The following is a 19,323-nucleotide window of genomic DNA, read 5'->3' as shown; positions in this document are numbered from 1 at the left end:
TCCTCCCTAAACTCCTCCCATTTTGCCCATTTTCCAGTTACTCAATGCCTGTACCTCTCACATTGACTACTAAAATGTGGGCGTGTATGTACGAGGAGCTCAGCAGTCGGGACAAGGATCGACTCACATAAATGATAGGAGAGGCGGGGATGGAGACCTCCCCGTGTAGATTTATGAATAGCATTTTTTAGTACTTGAGAAGTACTACTAAAAGTACTAATGAATACAGTTTACGGTACCCACATTAATTCAGAAAATCTCGAGCTGGATCAGGATGTACAGGGCACACCTCGCGAACGCAGTGAAGCAATTTCTCCTTTGCTCTCCAAGCTGTTCACTCCAGACTGTGTATTATGGAAACATTTTCCAAAGTAATGTATGCTCTGTAAAAACATATGCAGAGACCCCACCTGCGTCTGCACCGAACGCATCCTAATACGGCTCCTGTCATCATGTCATGTGAAGCGCCATGAAGCAGCAAGACGCTGACAGCAAGGCAAGCGCTACACAAAAAGTGACATTTGAAAAAAATATTATATGAAGCTCACAGGCACTCTGTATTTGGCTGGAGGGGTATACATGAGAATTAATACATATTTGTATACTTGCTTGACTACAGGGATGTGTTTGGACAATTTCGAAGCTAAGGATGACGGCACTTCTGAGCCCGTGAGCGCTTCCTCCTTAAGAGGGAAAGGGAGTGTTGGTTCCACCTTTACTGGGCCACGCCCACCTGGGCAGGGAGTGGCACTCTGCAGGATAAGGAGCCCACAGCCCTGACTTGCACTTATCTAGGAAATCAAGGCTCGAAAAGACGCGGTAGGTCTGTAGGTCTGCGGAATGAGCGAGTTGGGCAGCATGCAACACTCGGCCGAAGAGGCCAGCCCGGAGCCCGTGGAGGGGCAGAGGCAGGGGGACCATGGAGAGAAGCAAGCGAGTGGGCAGCAGCCTGCGTGTGAGAAGGGAGAGAAACCCCCATGTAAAAAGGGAAAGGCGCATTCCGTGCGTGAGGCAGATAAAGCTCCGTGCGGTAACGGGGAGCAGTCTGCTAGTGAAAAGGGGGGACAGCAAACTGCGCGTGGCGAAGAGAAGCACGCTTGTGAGAAAGGAGAGCACAGTGTGTGCGAAAAGGGGGAGCAGAAATCTGCGCGTGACGAAGTGAAGTCTGCGAGTAAAAAGGGGGAGCAGCCTGTGTGTGAAAAGGGGGAACAGAAATCTACGCGTGACGAAGAGAGGTCTGCGAGTGAGAAAGGAGAGCACACTGCGTGTGAAAAGGGGGAGCAGAAGCCCGCTCGTGACGAAAAGAGGTCTGCGAGTGAGAAAGGAGAGCACACTGCGTGTGAAAAGGGGGAGCAGAAGCCCGCTCGTGACGAAAAGAAGTCTGCGAGTGGGAAAGGAGCGCAGACTGCGTGTGAAAAGGGGGAGCAGAAACCTGCGCGTGACGAAGAGAAGTCTGCGAGTGAGAAAGGAGCGCAGACTGCGTGTGAAAAGGGGGAGCAGAAATCTGTGCGTGACGCAGATAAGTCTGTGCGTGACAAAGCAGAGGAGTCCGTGTCTGAGCAGAAGAAAGCCCCAGGGAGTGAGCAGGAGAAGCCCTCGGAGGAGGCCCTAATCATTGATTGGAGGCTGAAGTGCGACAAGGCCTGGAAGCTGAGCGAAGACGGGATCGCCACACCCGAGCACCTGGACTGGAAAGACATCTACCACAAGCGGCCCTTCGGCAGGAACTTCCTGAAAAGCTCCAACCCCGAAGGTAAAGCTGCTGGGCGCCCTGGGGTCCGTTGCTGCCTGCTTCTTCCATTCTGCATGCCTCCTGTTGCTTCTCTGACTACTTTTGATTCTCTCCTGGCTGTTTTCCTATAGCTTCCTTTGGTTCAGTACGCTCACTGAACTCTGAATATTGGTGTTTTTTATAATTCAATATCAGTCAGGGTTCATTTCCTTCCTTGCACTAGGGCCCATGACAGGCTGGCTACGCTACTGCTTACTCCACCCCCCCCCCCCCCCCCTCAAATCTGCAGGTTGTCCAACATTGGCGTGAGCATCTCATCTAGTTTTCATTCTTTGCTCTCTGGTAGTTGAAAATTCATTAGATTGACCTTAAAAACGACAAGTAATAGAATCCCAAAGCAAATCCATGTCTAGCAGAGGTTGCGTGTACTTACGAAAGCATCTTTAAAAATAAAACACATCTGCACTTTGTCTTCAAGTACCCTACCCTTCCCATAAGGATTTCTTCTTTTGTCTTTCTTACCCCACTTCCTTCACTCCTTCTGTCCTTCCTACCTTAGATCTCTGAGGTACCCCACGCCAAGAGTGAGTAGCTCAGCCATTCCGGGTTATTTTTGTTTGTATTCTGGGGCAGGCAGTTGTGTTTTTTCCGTTATAAAATCAGGACTACAAGTTCCTACCAGAATGTAAAGAGAAGAAAAAACTGAACTAGCTATTCTACCCACACATGGATTTTGGAAAACCGAGAGCTCGGCTCCCTTCTCTTTTAGCCTTTCATTCCAGTCTCTCCCACATATTTCTCCACTTCTTTTTCCTCACCTGGACCCTTCCCTCTCCCATCCACTTCCGTTCTTTCTTTCTACTGCATTTATGTTTATTCCTTCACTCACCGCCTACTGCTTTCCTGGCATCCACTCGCTTCTTTGCTTTCTCACATAGCTCCTTCAGACTTTCTCCTTACTCCATTTAACTCCTTCCCTGGCTGCCTCCTCGGTTGTTTCAATCGTCTGCGTTCTCTTGCTGTCTCCGCTTTTCGTTCATTCATTCCAACATTCAGTCATGGTTTCCGGCAAGGACAGAAGCCACCTACATTATCTCCCTGGCTTAGGTTTAAGAATCATACTAGGATGTTTCAATGCTTCATGGGGAATAGCCTTTTTTTCCTGCTGGTGCGCTCCTCATACGCTGATTGAACATACATTTTTAGTAGTAGTAGTTTTTAAAAACCATTTGTGGTAATTTGGCGCCCCACAGAGGCATAACGACTATTAGCGCAGTAAATACAGTAGTAAGAGGGCTCACTTCACCCCAATTATGGCTGTCTTTTATTACCTAATTAGGGGCAAAGGAGTCTTGTCTAGATCTGGGGTTAGTCCAGACCTTTTGATTTTACTAAAGGTAAATTAATAATATACTTACTAATAGGGCTTCAGGACAGTTCTATTCCGCCCAGTGATCCATTACCATGTCGTTCCTATTTTCCAGTGGCGGCTCGCGAGGTAACGCTGTGGGGGCGGTTAGGTGCTGGGGGGGGGGGGGGGGGGGGGGGGGGGAGTCCGATATACCACAGCAGATTATTTATTTATTTACGTTCACCTTTGCCATCATATGTCGGACTCCACTACCCCCCACCCAGCCCGCCTCACCGCCCCACAGCGTTACCTCTGCGAGCCACCACTGCCACACCTACTGAATCTTACCGCATGCGGTAATCGGTCAGTCCACTTCCGCCATTGGAACATTGTTCGACCTAAGTTGGCAGGGTATGCCCAGACGTGGGTGCCCTTGCTAGCTGTGCCACTGGATTCAGGCTATCCTGGCTGATGAGGGGTGTTACCCTGAAACTGGTCCACGGATACTTGTTTCCAGTCCATCAAAGACCTGGCTTGGTAATTCGGGCTGGTCTGTTACTGCGAGGCACAGGGTCAAGACTGATTTGCATATGGCTGGGTCCAAACTGGGGTGGCAGAGTGAGCTAAAGAACAATGATGGGATTAAACCCAGAACTGTAACTGGGGTGAGTGTCTGAAAAGTTTCAGCACTCCGCCCATCATCTCCTTGTGTTTGCCAACTTCATTGTGAGTCACACATTTTTCTCTTTTCAAAGGGAGTATTCCAAGCAGTTTCCTACAACCACAGAAACTACAAGGGCATTTGATGCTTTTTAAGACCTAAAAATATTTTTGTATTTAGTCAATGTATTTTTATGTTGACGGAGGCCCTGCAGCTCTCCCAACCATAATGGTTTGGAAAAACATTTAAAAAACAAGCTTTGACAAAGCCAACGTCAGACAAATTGGCTTTGCCAATGCCTGTTGCTTGGACGGTTTATGATCCATACATCTGGCAATAATTGTTGCTTTGTGCTTCCTGTCTTAACTCGCCTTATGGACACACTGGCGCTGTTTATATTGTATCAAGCGGGAGGTTTGGAGATTGGGCAGCTCGTGGGAAGGAGGGGTAGTGAGAGAGGAATGGCTCATACTTTTGACTTTTTTGTTCCCTCTATATAAGTGCACGCACCGTAAGAACGTCAGATGTGATGGTTTGTCTTAATATTTTCACAAATAACAATATAAATCGCACAATTTTTTTAAATAGCGCTTCTCACCCTATTGCAGTCTTCCAGTGAGCTCACTTCCTGTGATGCCATGTGGGATGTCACGCATCCTGACCTCATGTGCTATGTTGACACGCGTCATGATATCATATCACTTGCATATTGCTTAACTTGGTCAGTCCCCCCCACTTCTTTTTATAGGACTTGTGCCCTGGTGCAACGGAGTCGATTGCACATGTCGACATCGAAGGGTTTCAGCCTAAAGGAAGTCATTTCAAGGGGGAAGCACAGATGCTCTTGCAAACGCTGAAGCAAGGCAAAAAACAAGAAGTTAGAAGCGCATTACACAATTAGAACGATTAGTTGGCAGTGCAACTTAAAGAGGTGCGAGCTTGGGGTGTTGAAAGTGACGCAGCACTTCCAACCTCCCATTGAGGTCGACCACTAAGCACACACAGGACCGCTGCAGAGGCTGAAGCTAAGCGAACTTTCGACACAGCAACAGCAGAGGCGCTCACATGTGAGACAAAGAAAGGAAACGACTTGGCAGGAGAGGGAGGCGGCATGCAACAGGAGCAAACCGCCCCGCGCAGGAATGTATGAAGCAATATATCCACGTGTTCAAGGCCAGCCCCTATCAGGCAGGTACACAACTGATTGGTTGTACGTCCGAATATCGACCAGCAAAAATATCGTGCCCTAAACCTTTTTTTTATTGCAAAAATATCGATCTGTTGGACTCAATAGTTTGCTCCATATTTTAGTAAACGAGATTTAATGGACTATACTATTGCAAGGGGACATTAAGGCAACAATATTCTGGTTATATTCTGATACTGTACCAGACTGAAGCCCTTTCTTTGTTAGTCTGGACAGGGGCGGCTCTAGGCTCATGGCGGCCCTGGGCAGGGAGCGTAGGTAGGGGGCCCCGGGAGGAACAGGTAGGGGGCCCCGGGAGGAACGCAGGCGCGGAGGCCAGTGAAGAGGGGGGGTGGTCAGGGTGTTTGGAAGTGGAACAGAGCCGGAGGCCGCCAAATCCCTGCCAGGGACAGCCACGCAAATATGTATCCATCCTCAGAGGATTATTATATTAACACCTTCGCTGCGGCGGCTATTCCGCCGCAGCGCTAACGGCCGCGGGGGGGGGGGGGGGCGCGGCTCATCTGCGCGGGTGACAGAACCGTTCCGTCACGGCTCGCGGGTGAGCTGTGCTTGTGACAGAACAGTTCCGTCACGGCCCCGCCCGCTTAATGAAACGTGCCGCGCAGGCGCGAAATCAGCGCCGCGCAGGTGCGGCGAGCGGGCCATGACGGAACTGTTCCGTCATGAGCACAGCTCACCCGCGAGCCGTGACGGAACGGTTCCGTCAATAGCGTCGAATGGGTGAAGGATATATATTGGCGTGGCGGCCCTGGGATTTGGTGGCCCTGTGCAATTGCACAGCTTGCACATGCCTAAGGCCACCCCTGGTCTGGAGTTTAAATGCTCTTGGATAGGTGGCATACCTCACCTATAGACACTTCCTCCCTTCTCACTCTCAGTACGTCGATACATAAAGGTTTGAGCACACATAAAAATAGAGGTGGGCGTGGCGGAAAATTGACAGGGCGAGCCGAGCCAGAGCCGCCCAAGGGCTCTTGGGTCTTAGAGCATGTGCACGAGCCCAGCCCTAAACACGTTTGCAATGTAAATCATGCAACAAACATTACGTACAATATGATGAAGTCTATTTAAAAATCAAATAAGTGTATTTCTTTAACCTGTGGAAGTTTTGACATTTTACATTATAGCACTGAAGTGAGATGTACTTATTGAAAGTTAGATTTTAAACATGAACCTAAAACCATTTTGTCCCCGCCTTATCCTCGCAATAGGCAGTGTCATTGGAGAATTACCAGGCAAGTCAGGTGTCACAGGAAACCTGTATGTGACCCAGATTCTTATAGGAAGAACAACATTGTAATCTATTAAACTAACACAATAGGTGCTTTATATGCGTTAGTGAAGAAAAAGAAGAATCAATAAAATTAAATATTTGTCCAAGATCACACAATTTGCTTAAGGGAAGCTGCGATTAATGCAGGTTTTCTGGTTTTAGCCTCCAAAAGGCTATCTGTTTCTCCTTTTCCTCTAAAGGGTTAATGCTTTGCCCTCACCTCTTTGCAGATATGAGGGCAGAGCGAGTGTGGCTGCCAGATTCCACGTGAAAGATCGGCTCGTTATGGGCTCGCGGATCCGAAAGTTCAGGCTCGAGCCAATCTCGAGTTTTCAGTGGCTCGCCCACCTCTACATAAAATTCAGAACTTAAATATGAAAGTTTAGCTCATTGCCTTTCGAGGCATGAGACCCGGGCAGATTTCAGCTGTCTTGTGCGAGGACTGTTTCACAATGTAGTAGAAATAAAGTCCACACTGTGTGCACGCCTGCTATGGGGTAGTTTGCTATTCTAAGCAACTTGGTGATTCTAAATACTGGTATAGATTCCTTATCTGCAATGGGCCTACACAAAGCAGGCAAGCTCCGAAATTCATCATGGGAGACATTTCATGTGCAAGTATTACCATTTTCAGCATCACATATTTTGCCAGGCACTAGCACCTTGTGGGTGAGACTTCACACCTTAACACAAACAACCTACATGTCACAGTCTACGAATAAGATGGCAGAGCTCTGAAGAAGGCTTGTAGGGCCCTCAGTTAAGGGCAGGCCTGGGATTTGTGAGTCCAGAATTCAGTGGTGTTGGTGCTGATAGATTTTAAGTGCAATCTTTGAGCATCCTAGAGACATGGGTGGGGCAAGTGTGGGACCTAATTAAGGGGCATCACATAATGTGTGTGTTGGACAGATTGCTTCATATATAGTGCTTTGGGGGCGCTACAGGTGTTTGCTTTTTGTGCTCCACTAAGTTAATACACAAGGGGTCGCAGATGCCTGCATAGCCCCTTCTATTATCTGGATCTTTCCAGGTTAAAATTTGCACCAGAGTGATCCCCATGGGGGTTTCCTCATTTGCATGGAGATGTGGCCCCACACACATGAGAGGAGCCTTTGACTGTTTGCACCATATGACTGTTGTGGCAAACAGGCCACCATGAGGCCCATTGACTGTGCACCACCTCCTCTGTCCCCGTTCCCTCAACACTGGGTGCCCTTTCTAAGGGTTGAAGGGGGTCTCAAAGTCTGTCCAGGCATCTCCGTGTGAAATAGAGGCTGGGTCGCCATTTCAAGTGCAGGTCGACCGGTGACTTCAGACAACTGGCCCGCCCATGGCGACATGGATCACTGCTCCTCGTTTTTTCTGGGGTTCAAATCAACCGCTAGGGCCCTTGTTGTTTGACTGGACCTTTCCAGATAGGTACATTAATCAGGTATTTTATAATGTCAGTCAGTCCTGCTCTAGATAGGTATAGACTGGGAGACGCACTTCCTTGGGAGATGTATCATGAGTGATGATTTGAGTGATTTTGACTTGAAGTATAAACACCATGATGCTTACCTTTTCCCTTTCTATTCCATTCTTTCGGCTTTTCTTATTATTAATTTACTACTAGTGGAAGGGTTGAGATTTTGATCAATACCTTATCACTATCGATCTAAAACCCCGGTCTGGCCGACTGAATCTTTATTGCCTGTCTTTGAGGAAAGAAAGTGCATCTCTTACCAAGTTAGTTTCCCCAATAAAGGACTCTGCTTCAAAGGATCACAAACAACTTCTAGCTTTCAAAGATTTATTATAAGTTGCAGGTACAAGCATCTCAAGATGAGATTCACTAAATACACGGGCCCAATTACGTACATGTGTTCTCTGAAAGCCCTCAGACGAACAACAGAAACTATCAATACCAGTTCTAAAAACAATAGTGCCGTTAGCATAGACACATATTGAAATCTATCACTCATTTACAGGCGGAAGGAAAATACAGGTTAGGCTTTCCCTACCCTGTTCTAGATGGTATCCCTACTTAACCAGGTCTCAACCTATCAAAGGTGTCAGCAGTGAATGACTCCCAAGGGAAGCCACCCACTCTCGAACTCTTGGTGAAAACCTATAGATCTCCAATCATGACCCCTCTCTGCCTACCCATCCGCTCTCTAAAGGGTCCTCAGGCGTCTGCTCTAACTCCACCCAGGGGTGCTATCCCTAATACAAAAATCCAACAACATTTAGGACGCCCCTCGTGAGACGCCCCTCACGTGGTGTAGCTTCTGGCTGTTTCCATGATGAGGCCTTGTGGTTAGAGTCGACCTTGCTTCTCAGACTCGTCTCCGGCCCGCTGATACCCCTTAAACATTCCGGAACCCTCCTCCATGTCTGGTCCATTTCTTGAACAAGCTTCTATTCATTATATTAATAATTGAATACCCCCTTTTCTCTTCCAGACAGACATCTGCAGCCTAATCCCAATTCTCATGGTTTTCCAACCGCATTGCAACATTCTTCGACCCAGACTAATACGTATAAATCAACATTTTAAAGCTTTCCAGCTCTACTACATTTTATAGCATTCAACTTCTTCTTTAATTATTAGCATGTTAGTACTCATATTCTACTGATTTCGGTAAACACATCTATAAATCAAAAAGCCTACTCATTAATACTAAACATTAGTGCAATCCATATTGTGAATTTTAATCACCTTCCCCCTCCCGCCTTGCTCTGGCCCTGAGGCCTACCACATTTCAACGTTTTCGTATGCCATCTTACATTCTAGCAGCTACATAACATGGATTCAGGAATAATCACGTTTAATAAAATCGCATTACTTCACACAACTCTGTATTAGTTCCACTTCTATTTAAACTTCTATATTAACTACACATTTCAGAATATAACTTTGGATACTATCAGCACTCATGGCATTTCTCTTCATGATTTGTGCTTACTACGTGTAAGTGTGATGTATTTCTACATTTTGGTCAGTTTGCGCTCTCTCAGTTCCCCCCTTTGATGACCTCTCGGGGGCATCATTAACATTTAAACTGCAGTGATTGCTAGCATAACTCGTTTCTGCGTTTCTAGAGCCCTCAGACTCCGGTACTGACTATCTTGTATGGCAGCCAATCTCTGCAGCTGTTTTCTCTGAGCTCTCTCTGACCTTCTTGATCTGTACCATTTGAATACCCTCACCAATCCCCACAACACGATCCCACAGATCAAGATTATGATGATGGGTTTTAGTACCTTCCACACAAAGCTTTTGCCTAAGGTGGTGAGCCAACCTCCAGCGTCACTTATCCCTTGGCCCACCTTCTCCCAGACATTTTCTCTGCTTAGGTCTTCGATCTCCTTGTGAATATCAGTTATGTTCCTAATAACCTTTTCAAGGGGCTTCGAATTGTCTGGAATGTAAGTACAACATTCTTGGACCTTCAAAGCCTTACAGACTCCGCCCTCTTTTGCTAATAGGACATCTAAGGCAAGACGGTTCTGAAGAACCATAGCCCTTATCGATTGCATCTCTCCTTCTACCAGCATTAAGGACTGAGCAGTGCTGGCAGACAACCTGTCTACGACTGTTGCTAGTCGTCTAATTTTAACGTCATTTAGAATTAATCCCAGAAGAGGGAACACAGCTCCAAAGACATCTCCAACCATTTCTACACCTCCTACATCTCTCCTTCCCCTCGATGATGTCTTGCCCTCGATGATCTCTAAGTCTTGGGCATGGTATATTTTAGGGAAGATAATTGCCAAGTAACATGAGCCATACCAATTATCAGGTAGCTTCACGTAAGCATTTCTTCCACATACGAAATATACATTTGGAATCACTTGCATTCCCTTCAGGAAGTCCTTGGTGTAATACTCTAAATTGAAAGCATGTTCACAGCTAACTTCTCCCACGTATACATTTTCATAATACGTTTTGGCTCTGTGAAGACATAACTTTCCTCTCTGCGTTCTATCTAAAGCTATTGGACCACTACTACCCTTTCTTTTGTGTACCCTTTCTTCATCGGTCCAATCTGTTTTCCCTTGTCCTGATTTTTTCAAAATCCTTTGCCTCCTGTTTCGATCATCCACCTGCCCTATGAACTTTTTCTCAACTTCCGACACCTTGCATGTCAGATTATTTCTGCGGGCATGTGAAGTATCTAAGGTAATCCAAGGAATGAAAAACTTTGCCAATCTGTCTTCACTTTTCCAGTAGTCCCACTTGTTCATCTGCTTATAATTTGGGACTTCCGGCAACACTGAATCGAAATTGGAGAAATAGTATTCAAAACTATCTCTCCCATAAAATATACTAAGCAATAAGCTACATGTAATGCCATATGTCAGCGGGAGGTGATGATAACGAATGCCTTCATCTACCGACGCCGGCAACTGCATGCAGACATAGCAGTCCTTGACCTCCATGGCATCCACATATTCATACAATAATTTTGCATAAGCATTTGACCTAAAGTCACCTTGGGACTCATCTACATGTAACCTGCGGGCTTCTGCAGCTAATAACGCTTTCTCTTGTGTGTTTTCCCCTTTCCCACCAGCAACGGTGGGTGTAAGCGCCTCTACAGATTTCACATCAGTTACCTTTGCCTCTTCCTCACGTCCCTTTACATAGGAGACTGTCACTACTAGAGCTATTAGTATTATCACTCCTACTATTAGTGTACCTATTATACATTTTGCTCTGCGGTTCTGGGTACCGGACTTCATTTCGTCAGATAGTGTGGCTCTCTCGTAACTCTGCACAAAGTTCCTTTCTTTTCGTTCCTTTACAGTCTCTTTACTCCTTTTATCTTGAGAACCACGCAACTGGAAGTTGGCAACCTTTTCCGCAAAAGTTCCTTTTAATTCAATATAGACAACCCTAGCCCTTCTCCATCAACTCAGGGAAAGTCCCTAAGATTCTCTGCTTCCTAGGCGCTAGGTAATCTTCTTTTCTTCACGCTTATTTACAAAGTCTTTTAAGCATCCACTATCAGGCGCTCGCCTGCAGCTTCGACAGCAAAATTCAATATTTCCAGACGAAGATTGTGCTCTTCTGCGGCTGATATCTTTGAACCAAAATCAGGGAATTGCTTTTCTGTGAGAAACATGTCCTTTATCTTGCTGAGGCGGGGAGGACGGGGGAGCATGAATGTCAGTGACCCTTCTTGTTCGACACCGGGCACTAACAATCTTATCTCCACTGTCACGATGGGCTCAGAACTGGACACCACCACCGCTCGGATCCTCCCTGTCACTGGTTTCGAAGCCATCTGTCGCCAGATATGTCCACTCAGGGGTGGAGTATCTTCTGTTAGGCACACGCACTCTTCTTGACCTCCTCAACTCTGGTGCCTCAGCGCCCTGAGCACCGTCTTCTGGGTCTGAGTCTTCTGATATTGGAGGAAGGGTTCTCTCCAGAGTTGACCTTAGGCTAGAGCTCCTTCTCTGCGGCCAATCAGCTTCTCCGCGTACCCTTCTACTCCGTCTTCTTCTCGTTGGTTCACGCTCTCTGTCAGACCTGTCAGTGTCTGACTCGTACTCCCAGCTACTTTCTCCTTCAGTAGCGTTGTCTGTTTCGCTGTTGTACTGACCGTCCTCAGCTTGGTCAGACTCATTCCCTGCTTCCGCTGGCACCTCTACAGCTTGGCTAGCCCCCTCTATGGCTTCTCGGTCCGCTGCTGGACGTCTATCCGAGAGAGGAGCTGTTTCTATCAGAGGTGCTGGAACTCTCCGCGTGTGCGACGCGTGGATCCAATTGGGCAGGCCTCCCACTTTCACGGCTGTGTTTGTGGTCAGGATGATCTGGAAGGGCCCACGCCAACGAACATCCAAGCAGCTGCTTCTCACGTGCTTCTTCACCAGGACCCAGTCCCCAGGAAGCAAGTCATGACAAGGGTCCTGGCTCGATGGTACCTCGGCAGCCTGCACCTGAAGGGACACAGAATGAATGGCGTCAGACAGCCCCTTACAATAGTCCAGGATCATATCATCTGTGATGCTAATCAATGCAGCAGTTGGGACAGAAGGTAACCTCATTGCTCTTCCCATCAATACCTCATGAGGAGACAAACCAGTTCTCCTATCCGGGGTACTACGGAGGCTCATAAGGACCAATGGCAGCGCATCAGGCCAACTCAAGGATGTTGATGAACACACTTTCGCAATTCTGGCCTTGATGGTGCCATTTATTTGCTCCACAATTCCTGAAGCCTCTGGTCGATAACTGCAATGCAGTTTTTGGTCTATATTCAAAGCTGCACAAATCATTTTTACAAGCGAGCTGTTGAAATGCGTTCCCCTATCTGATTCCAAAGAGGCCGGCACCCCGAAGCGCGGGATAAGCTCCCTGAGCAATATCTTTGCTACTGTGAGGGTGTCGCACCTGCGTGTAGGATATGCCTCAACCCATCTAGAGAAAACGCAAACAACCACCAGAATATAACGGAGGCGGCTGCACCTTGGCATTTCAATGAAATCTATCTGCATTCGATTGAATGGACCTCCTGACCTCCCTATGTGGCTCAGTGCAACTGGTGTCTTCTTCCCTACATTCAACTGCTGGCACGTCACACAACGCTGGCACACTGCTTCGGCTGCTACTCTGAACTTGGGGTTGTACCAGGTCTGTCTAAACACTCTCAGCATTGCATCTCTTCCTAAGTGGACAGGACCATGTATGTGTCGGGCCATTGGGCTCACCATCTCATTGGGCAACACTGCTCTGCCATCTGCTGAAACCCAGAAATGGGCCTCCCCCACCACACATCCTGCCTTTTGCCATGTCTCTTTTTCACAGTCAGGAGCATTTTCTTGCATCTCCTTCAGTTCGTCCCAAGTATCAACAGTTTCCAATATCATAGCTAATTCAGTCCTTACATTTATTCCACCCACTTCCACCTCGGTGAAAGAATACCCTGTTTCCGCGCAATACCGTGCGACTTCGTCGGCATATCTATTGCCTTGTGACACGAAGTCCATATTTCTGGTATGTGCGGTGCATTTCACAACTGCGATACCTGCTGGACATTGCAATGCCTCTAACAACAGGCGCACAAACTCTCCATTGCGAATGGGAGAGCCTGAAGAGGTCATGAAACCTCTTTGAGACCATAACTGCCCGTAATCATGAACTACCCCGTAACCATATTGACTGTCAGTGTATATGGTGACTCGGATTTGATTGCTTGCCAGGCAGGCACGCGTCAGGGCAATAATCTCGGCTACCTGAGCGGAGTGTACTCCTTCCAGGCATCCAGCTTCCACTACTCCAGTAATTGTACAAACAGCGTAAGCTGCTCTTAACTGCCCAACTTCGTCTCTTACACATGAGCCATCGACAAAGAAAATTTCATCTGGGTTAGTCAGTGGCTCATCTACGATGTCGGGTCTTGGTTTGGTGCATAGTTCAGTCACATCGAGGCAGTCATGGTCTGCACATTCTTCATCATCCTCAATATCATTTGGAAGTGGCATTAAGGTAGCAGGATTTAAAACAGAGCATCTCCTGAGGGTCACGTTCTCTGCAGCAAGAATGACTTGCTCATAGCGCGTGAGCCTGCTATTCGTCAGATGCTGAGTTTTAGTCCTGGTCATCAACAATTCAACAGAGTGGGGCACATGCACCTCTAACGGGTGCCCCATTACAATGTTCTCACATCTCTCAATGCTGACACCTGTTGCAGCAACGGATTTGAGACATCCGGGCAACGCTGCGGCTACTGGGTCTAAAGTAGCCGAGAAATACGCGACTGGTCTACGGGCATTCCCATGGATTTGGACTAACACAGACAGCGCGCATCCCTCTCTCTCACAACAGTAGAGCAAGAATGGTTTATCGTAATCTGGCATTCCCAGAGCCGGAGCACGACACAAGTCCTCTCTCAGCTGCAGGAACGCCATCAAACAGTCTTTGTCCCATGGTACCGGATCACTCACCTCCTTGTGCGTCAGTTTTTGTAAGGGCTTTGCTTTCAGTGAAAAGTTTGCGATCCACTGTCGGCAATATCCCACCATCCCTAGAAACATCCTGACTTCTCTCTGCGTTTTAGGCGCATTCATCTTCATGATGGCCTCTATCCTGTCTGGTGACACCTTCCGTTTCCCCTTCTCAATTCTGTGTCCCAAGTACTGTACCTCTGTCAGGCAGTACTGCAATTTTCCCGGGGACACCTTATGCCCATTTTCGGCTAGATGGTTTAACAAAGCAATAGAGTCTTCCCTGCAAGCTTCCTCTGTCTCTGACGCCACAAGGAGGTCGTCTATGTACTGGACCAGAACTGACCTCTGGGGCAGTACTAGACTTTCAAGATTTCTCTTCAGGAGCTGGTTGAAGATCGATGGGCTCTCTGTATACCCCTGAGGAATACGACACCATGTTAGGACGCGACCTTCCAGCTTAAATGCGAAAAGGAAATGGCTTTCTTCGTCCAAAGGGATCGAAAAGAAAGCCTGGCAAAGATCAATTACCGTGAACCATTCTGCTTGGAACGGTATCTGAAACAGTATCACTGATGGATTCGGTACCACTGGACAACACGAAACGACTATGTTATTAATCTTTCTGAGGTCCTGCACTATCCGAAATTTCCCATTTGGTTTCTGCAGACCCATAATCGGGGAGTTACATGGACTACCCACGATTTCCTTCAGTATTCCCTGCCTAATCATGGACTCAATCACGGGTTGTATACCTGCAATCGTTTCTGGTGTCAATTTATACTGAGGTGTTCTTGGGAACTCAGCATGAGGTTTCACTACGATTTTCACTGGGTCTACTCCTTTCACCAACCCAATCTCTTCCCCAGTGAAATCCCATACTTCCGGAGCAACGGTCTCTCTCAGATCCCAGGGTAGCTCGTCTACTGTCAAAGTGGGATACAGTTCCACACATATTCTGGAATTGGCGACTTTAAAGTCAGCATCATCATCATTAGTCAATACCTCCACGCCCTGTGGTGTGCAATATATGGTGCAATTTAACTTGCACAAAAGGTCTCTTCCTAGCAGACATACAGGACTAGAATCGCAAACCACAAACTGGTGCTCATCACTGTACTTCCCTATTTTCACCTGCACGGGTTCCGTCAGAGGACTGGTCATTCTCCTGTTAGCGACCCCCACCACTTGTATGGTCTCTCCAGACATAGGCAGGCCTGGCACGGCGGCTGACCTGATCGTGGATCTGGTGGCTCCTGTGTCCACTAGAAATGTCGTGGGGAACCCTGCCACTTTGGCCTCAACATAGGGTCCCCTCTGATCTACCTCCAGAGCTGCCCCGAGGGTGCAGTCATCCCTTTCCACCCTCTGTCCCGTTAGTGGGTCCACATAATAGCATTCCTCTCCCCCGACAAACAGGGGCATCTGTCTATAGGTCTTACCCATAGACCCTACTCTGGGTGGCTGCGGGAACTGAGCTCGGGGAGGTGGCCCACCCCCTTTGAGCACCTTTCCTTGGTACTGCGTTACCCCTCTTGCAGGCACACTCTGGGTCTCGTCCTCCTCTACCTCTTGGTCTCCTATCTCAACATTATAGGGACACTCGCGTTTCCAATGTCCCACCTCGTTACACTGGTGGCACCTAGTTGTTTTCTTTAAGGTAGTTATATCTATCCTTGGTCTAAAGGTGGAGTTCTCCTCATTGCCTTTGTTCTGACTGTACTGTTTCTTTCCTCCAGTACCTGTTCCTGGTTGCTGTTGCTGCTGTCCCCCCTTCCCTGCTGCCTGCATCTGTACCACCATCAGTTTCTCCTTTAACTTCTTAGCCTTGGAGTCTATTTCATCACAGCAGTACCTGGCATACCTCAGTATTTCGTCTAGGGGTTTATTTTGCCAACAGATCAAGTGTTGCTGTATCATTAAACCAATATCCGGTCTCAGACCCAAGACGAACTTGGACACAAATTGCCCTATGTCCTTTGGATCCATTACATCCAGACCGCTATACTGTTTGAACGCCTTCAGCAATCTCTCATAATATTCGTGAACTGTCTCTTTGGGTTCCTGTCTTGTTCGGTCAATTTTTACCCAATCTATGTCTTGCATTGGCACTTTATCTTTCAGCCAAGTCATTACTCTCTCGAACTTTGCCATCACACTCTCAGACGGCCCATTAGTCTTAGCATCTCTCTCGGGCTCTATGGTGGGCCACTCAGCACTAACCTTGCATGCGGTCCACAAATCTCCTGGCACTACTATGTCAAACAGCGTGTTCAAATCTATCCATAAGACCTTTGAGATTTTTACGAATCTCTCAACTTGCTTATACCACTCCACTGGGTTTTCCCGCAATTTGGGGAAAGAGGTGGTAAAAGCAGCTAAATCCCCCCTACTCCAAGGGACATGGACATAGGTCCCATTTGCGACTTCCCTCAAAGGGTATGTCTCTACTCCCTGCTGTCCTCCTGGTGTCATCATAAGTGTGCTTCTCCTGACGGTCCCTCTCTTGGACCACCTCTCTTCCCACTTATCTAGGGCCCTCCATGTCCTTATTCCAGTGATCAGTTCCCTTATGTGTGTTTTCAATCCGATGGTTCGCCTCTCATCTAGGTCTCGGTCTGTGTAATGTAGCCTGTGGTTGCCCTGTAAGGCTTTGGTTCTTGACAGGTCTACCATGTACTTGCCTGCTAGTTCCACTAATTTCTCATGGGTTGCTCTCGCCTTTCGAGTTACGTCTTTTGCCATGAACAGAATTTCACCCTGCTCATACATGTCTATTCTTTCTAAGGGCAGGGTACCATCTACCATGTCATCCAGATCTGACTTTAAGCTGGAGACATCGAGTCTTTTGGCTTTTAATTCTGCTCGTAATATCTCCTTCGAGGGAGGTTCACAGGTGTCTCTCCCATCCCAACTCCGGGCCCTTCTTTTGGGTTCGGAGGAGTTGGGGAGTGCTCTCTCTTGTTCCCATCTCTCCAGATCCCATGCTCGGCCATCCGATCTTGGAAGGTGATGGAACACAGGCCTGTTACCCCCTATCTTACTCTGTCCATTCTCTCCTCTTTTCTCACCGTAGGCCTCTCTGTTATTCTCCCTTCGATCACCATTCTCTCTTGGCCTCGTATCACTCAGTATCTGATACGATCCTTCCTTGTTTCCCATATTCCCTGGGGTGTTCTCATGTCCGTCATCACAGGGACTGTGGTGCGGCCTTTCGCAACTCCCACTCTGCTCTCTATTGTCTGGCACGCAGTGGATACACTTAAAGCTGTCTCTGTACTCCCGAGCCCTTCTGTCTTCATCACTACATAGTGGGCGAGACACCCCTCCGTTTTCCAGGTCTGATCTACCTCCACTCCGGGCCCAATGGGTGCCTCTCCTACTGTCTTTCTCCCTCCCGTCCCACTCCGGACTGCTCTCTTCAGCCCCGCAGTGAGTTCGGGCTCTGCTGTCCTGCCTTTCCCTTTCAGCTTCCGCCACTATGATGCTCTTGTGAGCCTCAACTGCCTCATCCCATGGCTTCATGTACTCGTTTAACTCTTGAAAGGATTTCCGTCCTAGTCCCCTCATATCCTCTGGGTATCTAATGTTCCCCAGGTCCCCTGCCGTGGGTACTGGGGTACTCCACTCTCTTGGTATCGGCAACTGGCTTGGGGAGTTGATCGTATCATTCCTCCTTGCCATCTCTGCTCTTTCTCTGTCCCTCCGTACCCGTTCCTCCCCTCTAGCTCTCTCTGGGTCATATATTGATACTATAGGACCTATGGTAACAGGTACCTGTAGTGCATCAGGTAACGCGTAGAATGTGGCACACTCCATTTCTGGCGCTCTTTGCACCACAAACCTCCCGACCACCTGTTGCACCTGGCTAGGCTGGGACAGTTCTTTCTTTGCAGCAGGATCCCATTCGGAACTGGGAAGTGGCCCATGCTCTCCTGCATTGCCCCCCCCTTTCTCGTCATCTCCTTCTGCTCTGTTATACGGAGGCGGCCTGTCTGTCAATAATCTGTTTATCAGGCTATCCTCTGTCTCGCTCTCGTCATCCTCTTCTAGGGGGCTTTTATTTCCGGGCATCTCTAACACTGGATACAATTTGTTTACTTCCATGTTATGCGCCCTCCATCTTTTAGCATCCTCATCCCACTTGGCATCCTGTACTGCTCTTACCGAGCGTTTCACTCTTTCCTGCCGTCTGTTCATGTTCTTTTCATGCGCTGCCCTAATCCATGCATTAAGGGCTTCAAACTGTGTTGGTCTAGGCAAGGGTCTCGTAGAGGTCATAATTGCTTTTAATCTGTGTAGCACCTCTAATCTATACGTCCCGTACTTCGGGAACGTGAGTTCCTCATTTCCATCTGTCATCTTACTCCACTCTGAGATCCACAGAATCGTGTGCAGCCCAACGTTTATCCCCATGTAATGAGCTGGCGTACCCTCCGGCGGGGCTTCTTCCCCTTCATACGATCCCCTACGTTCTCTTTTAAACAGCGCTTTTAACCATTTAAAACACTTCATAATTATGCGCAAGATTTCCAGCTTGAATACTCTGTTTACTTCCTGATGACAATCCACCAATCCTAGCGCGGCTTTACTAGCTGGCCTATCGCAGCGCGGTCTTTCACCGGCCGGCCAATCCCAGCGCGGCACCTTCTGACGTCACTAGTCTCCGCTTCGCAGCAGCACCCCTCCTTTCTCAGCTCTCCTCGCGGTCATGCATGCGTACCATTCATACTCCGAAAAATGACTACTTCCGACCAAGCGGTCACTTCCCTCGACTGTACGTCCACAGTCTATCTGTAATTATCAACACAACTGACGAGATGTCTGTCGTCACTCTGATAGGTTCTTTACGCACACAGTAACTTCCGACCAGCGTCTGTTACTCGCGCACTCACTCCCCCTATCTGGTCCTTCGGGTGGTCACTGGTACCTCATGACCCCCTTCACCCTGGTTAACAATTACTTCTGGGTGTCCGATACACCCGAACCACTTAAGCTCTCCTTGAGCCTAAGATTTCCACCGGTTGCGCGCGCTCACAACCTGTTCCACAGTCTCTCTACAGTCATTCAACTCCGCCAAACATTACACATAGATACAATACAAAACACCGCAATCTTAACACGCATGACCCTTTATACTCACTCTCGACCGATCCTG

At 48.0% G+C, this 19,323-nt stretch overlaps 1 protein-coding gene across 2 annotated transcripts in view; it reads left to right on the top strand.

Moving 5' to 3' along the window:
• The first annotated feature begins 769 nt into the window (after positions 1-769).
• Positions 770-19,323, top strand: part of NCCRP1 (NCCRP1, F-box associated domain containing) — an 82,924-nt gene continuing 64,370 nt past the window's right edge. For both annotated transcript variants that reach the window (XR_015300062.1, XM_086938846.1), the window contains exon 1: positions 770-1,753. Coding sequence is in view for 1 of the 2 variants with exons in the window: in XM_086938846.1 (XP_086794972.1) it covers positions 841-1,753 (913 nt within the window). In the remaining variant the exon portion in view is untranslated. The remainder of the gene's footprint in view (positions 1,754-19,323) is intronic.

Source organism: Lissotriton vulgaris, chromosome 9, assembly GCF_964263255.1.
Source record: "Lissotriton vulgaris chromosome 9, aLisVul1.2, whole genome shotgun sequence".
NCBI classification, from domain to species: Eukaryota; Metazoa; Chordata; class Amphibia; order Caudata; family Salamandridae; genus Lissotriton; species Lissotriton vulgaris.
This window is presented reverse-complemented; position numbering and strand designations above follow the sequence as displayed.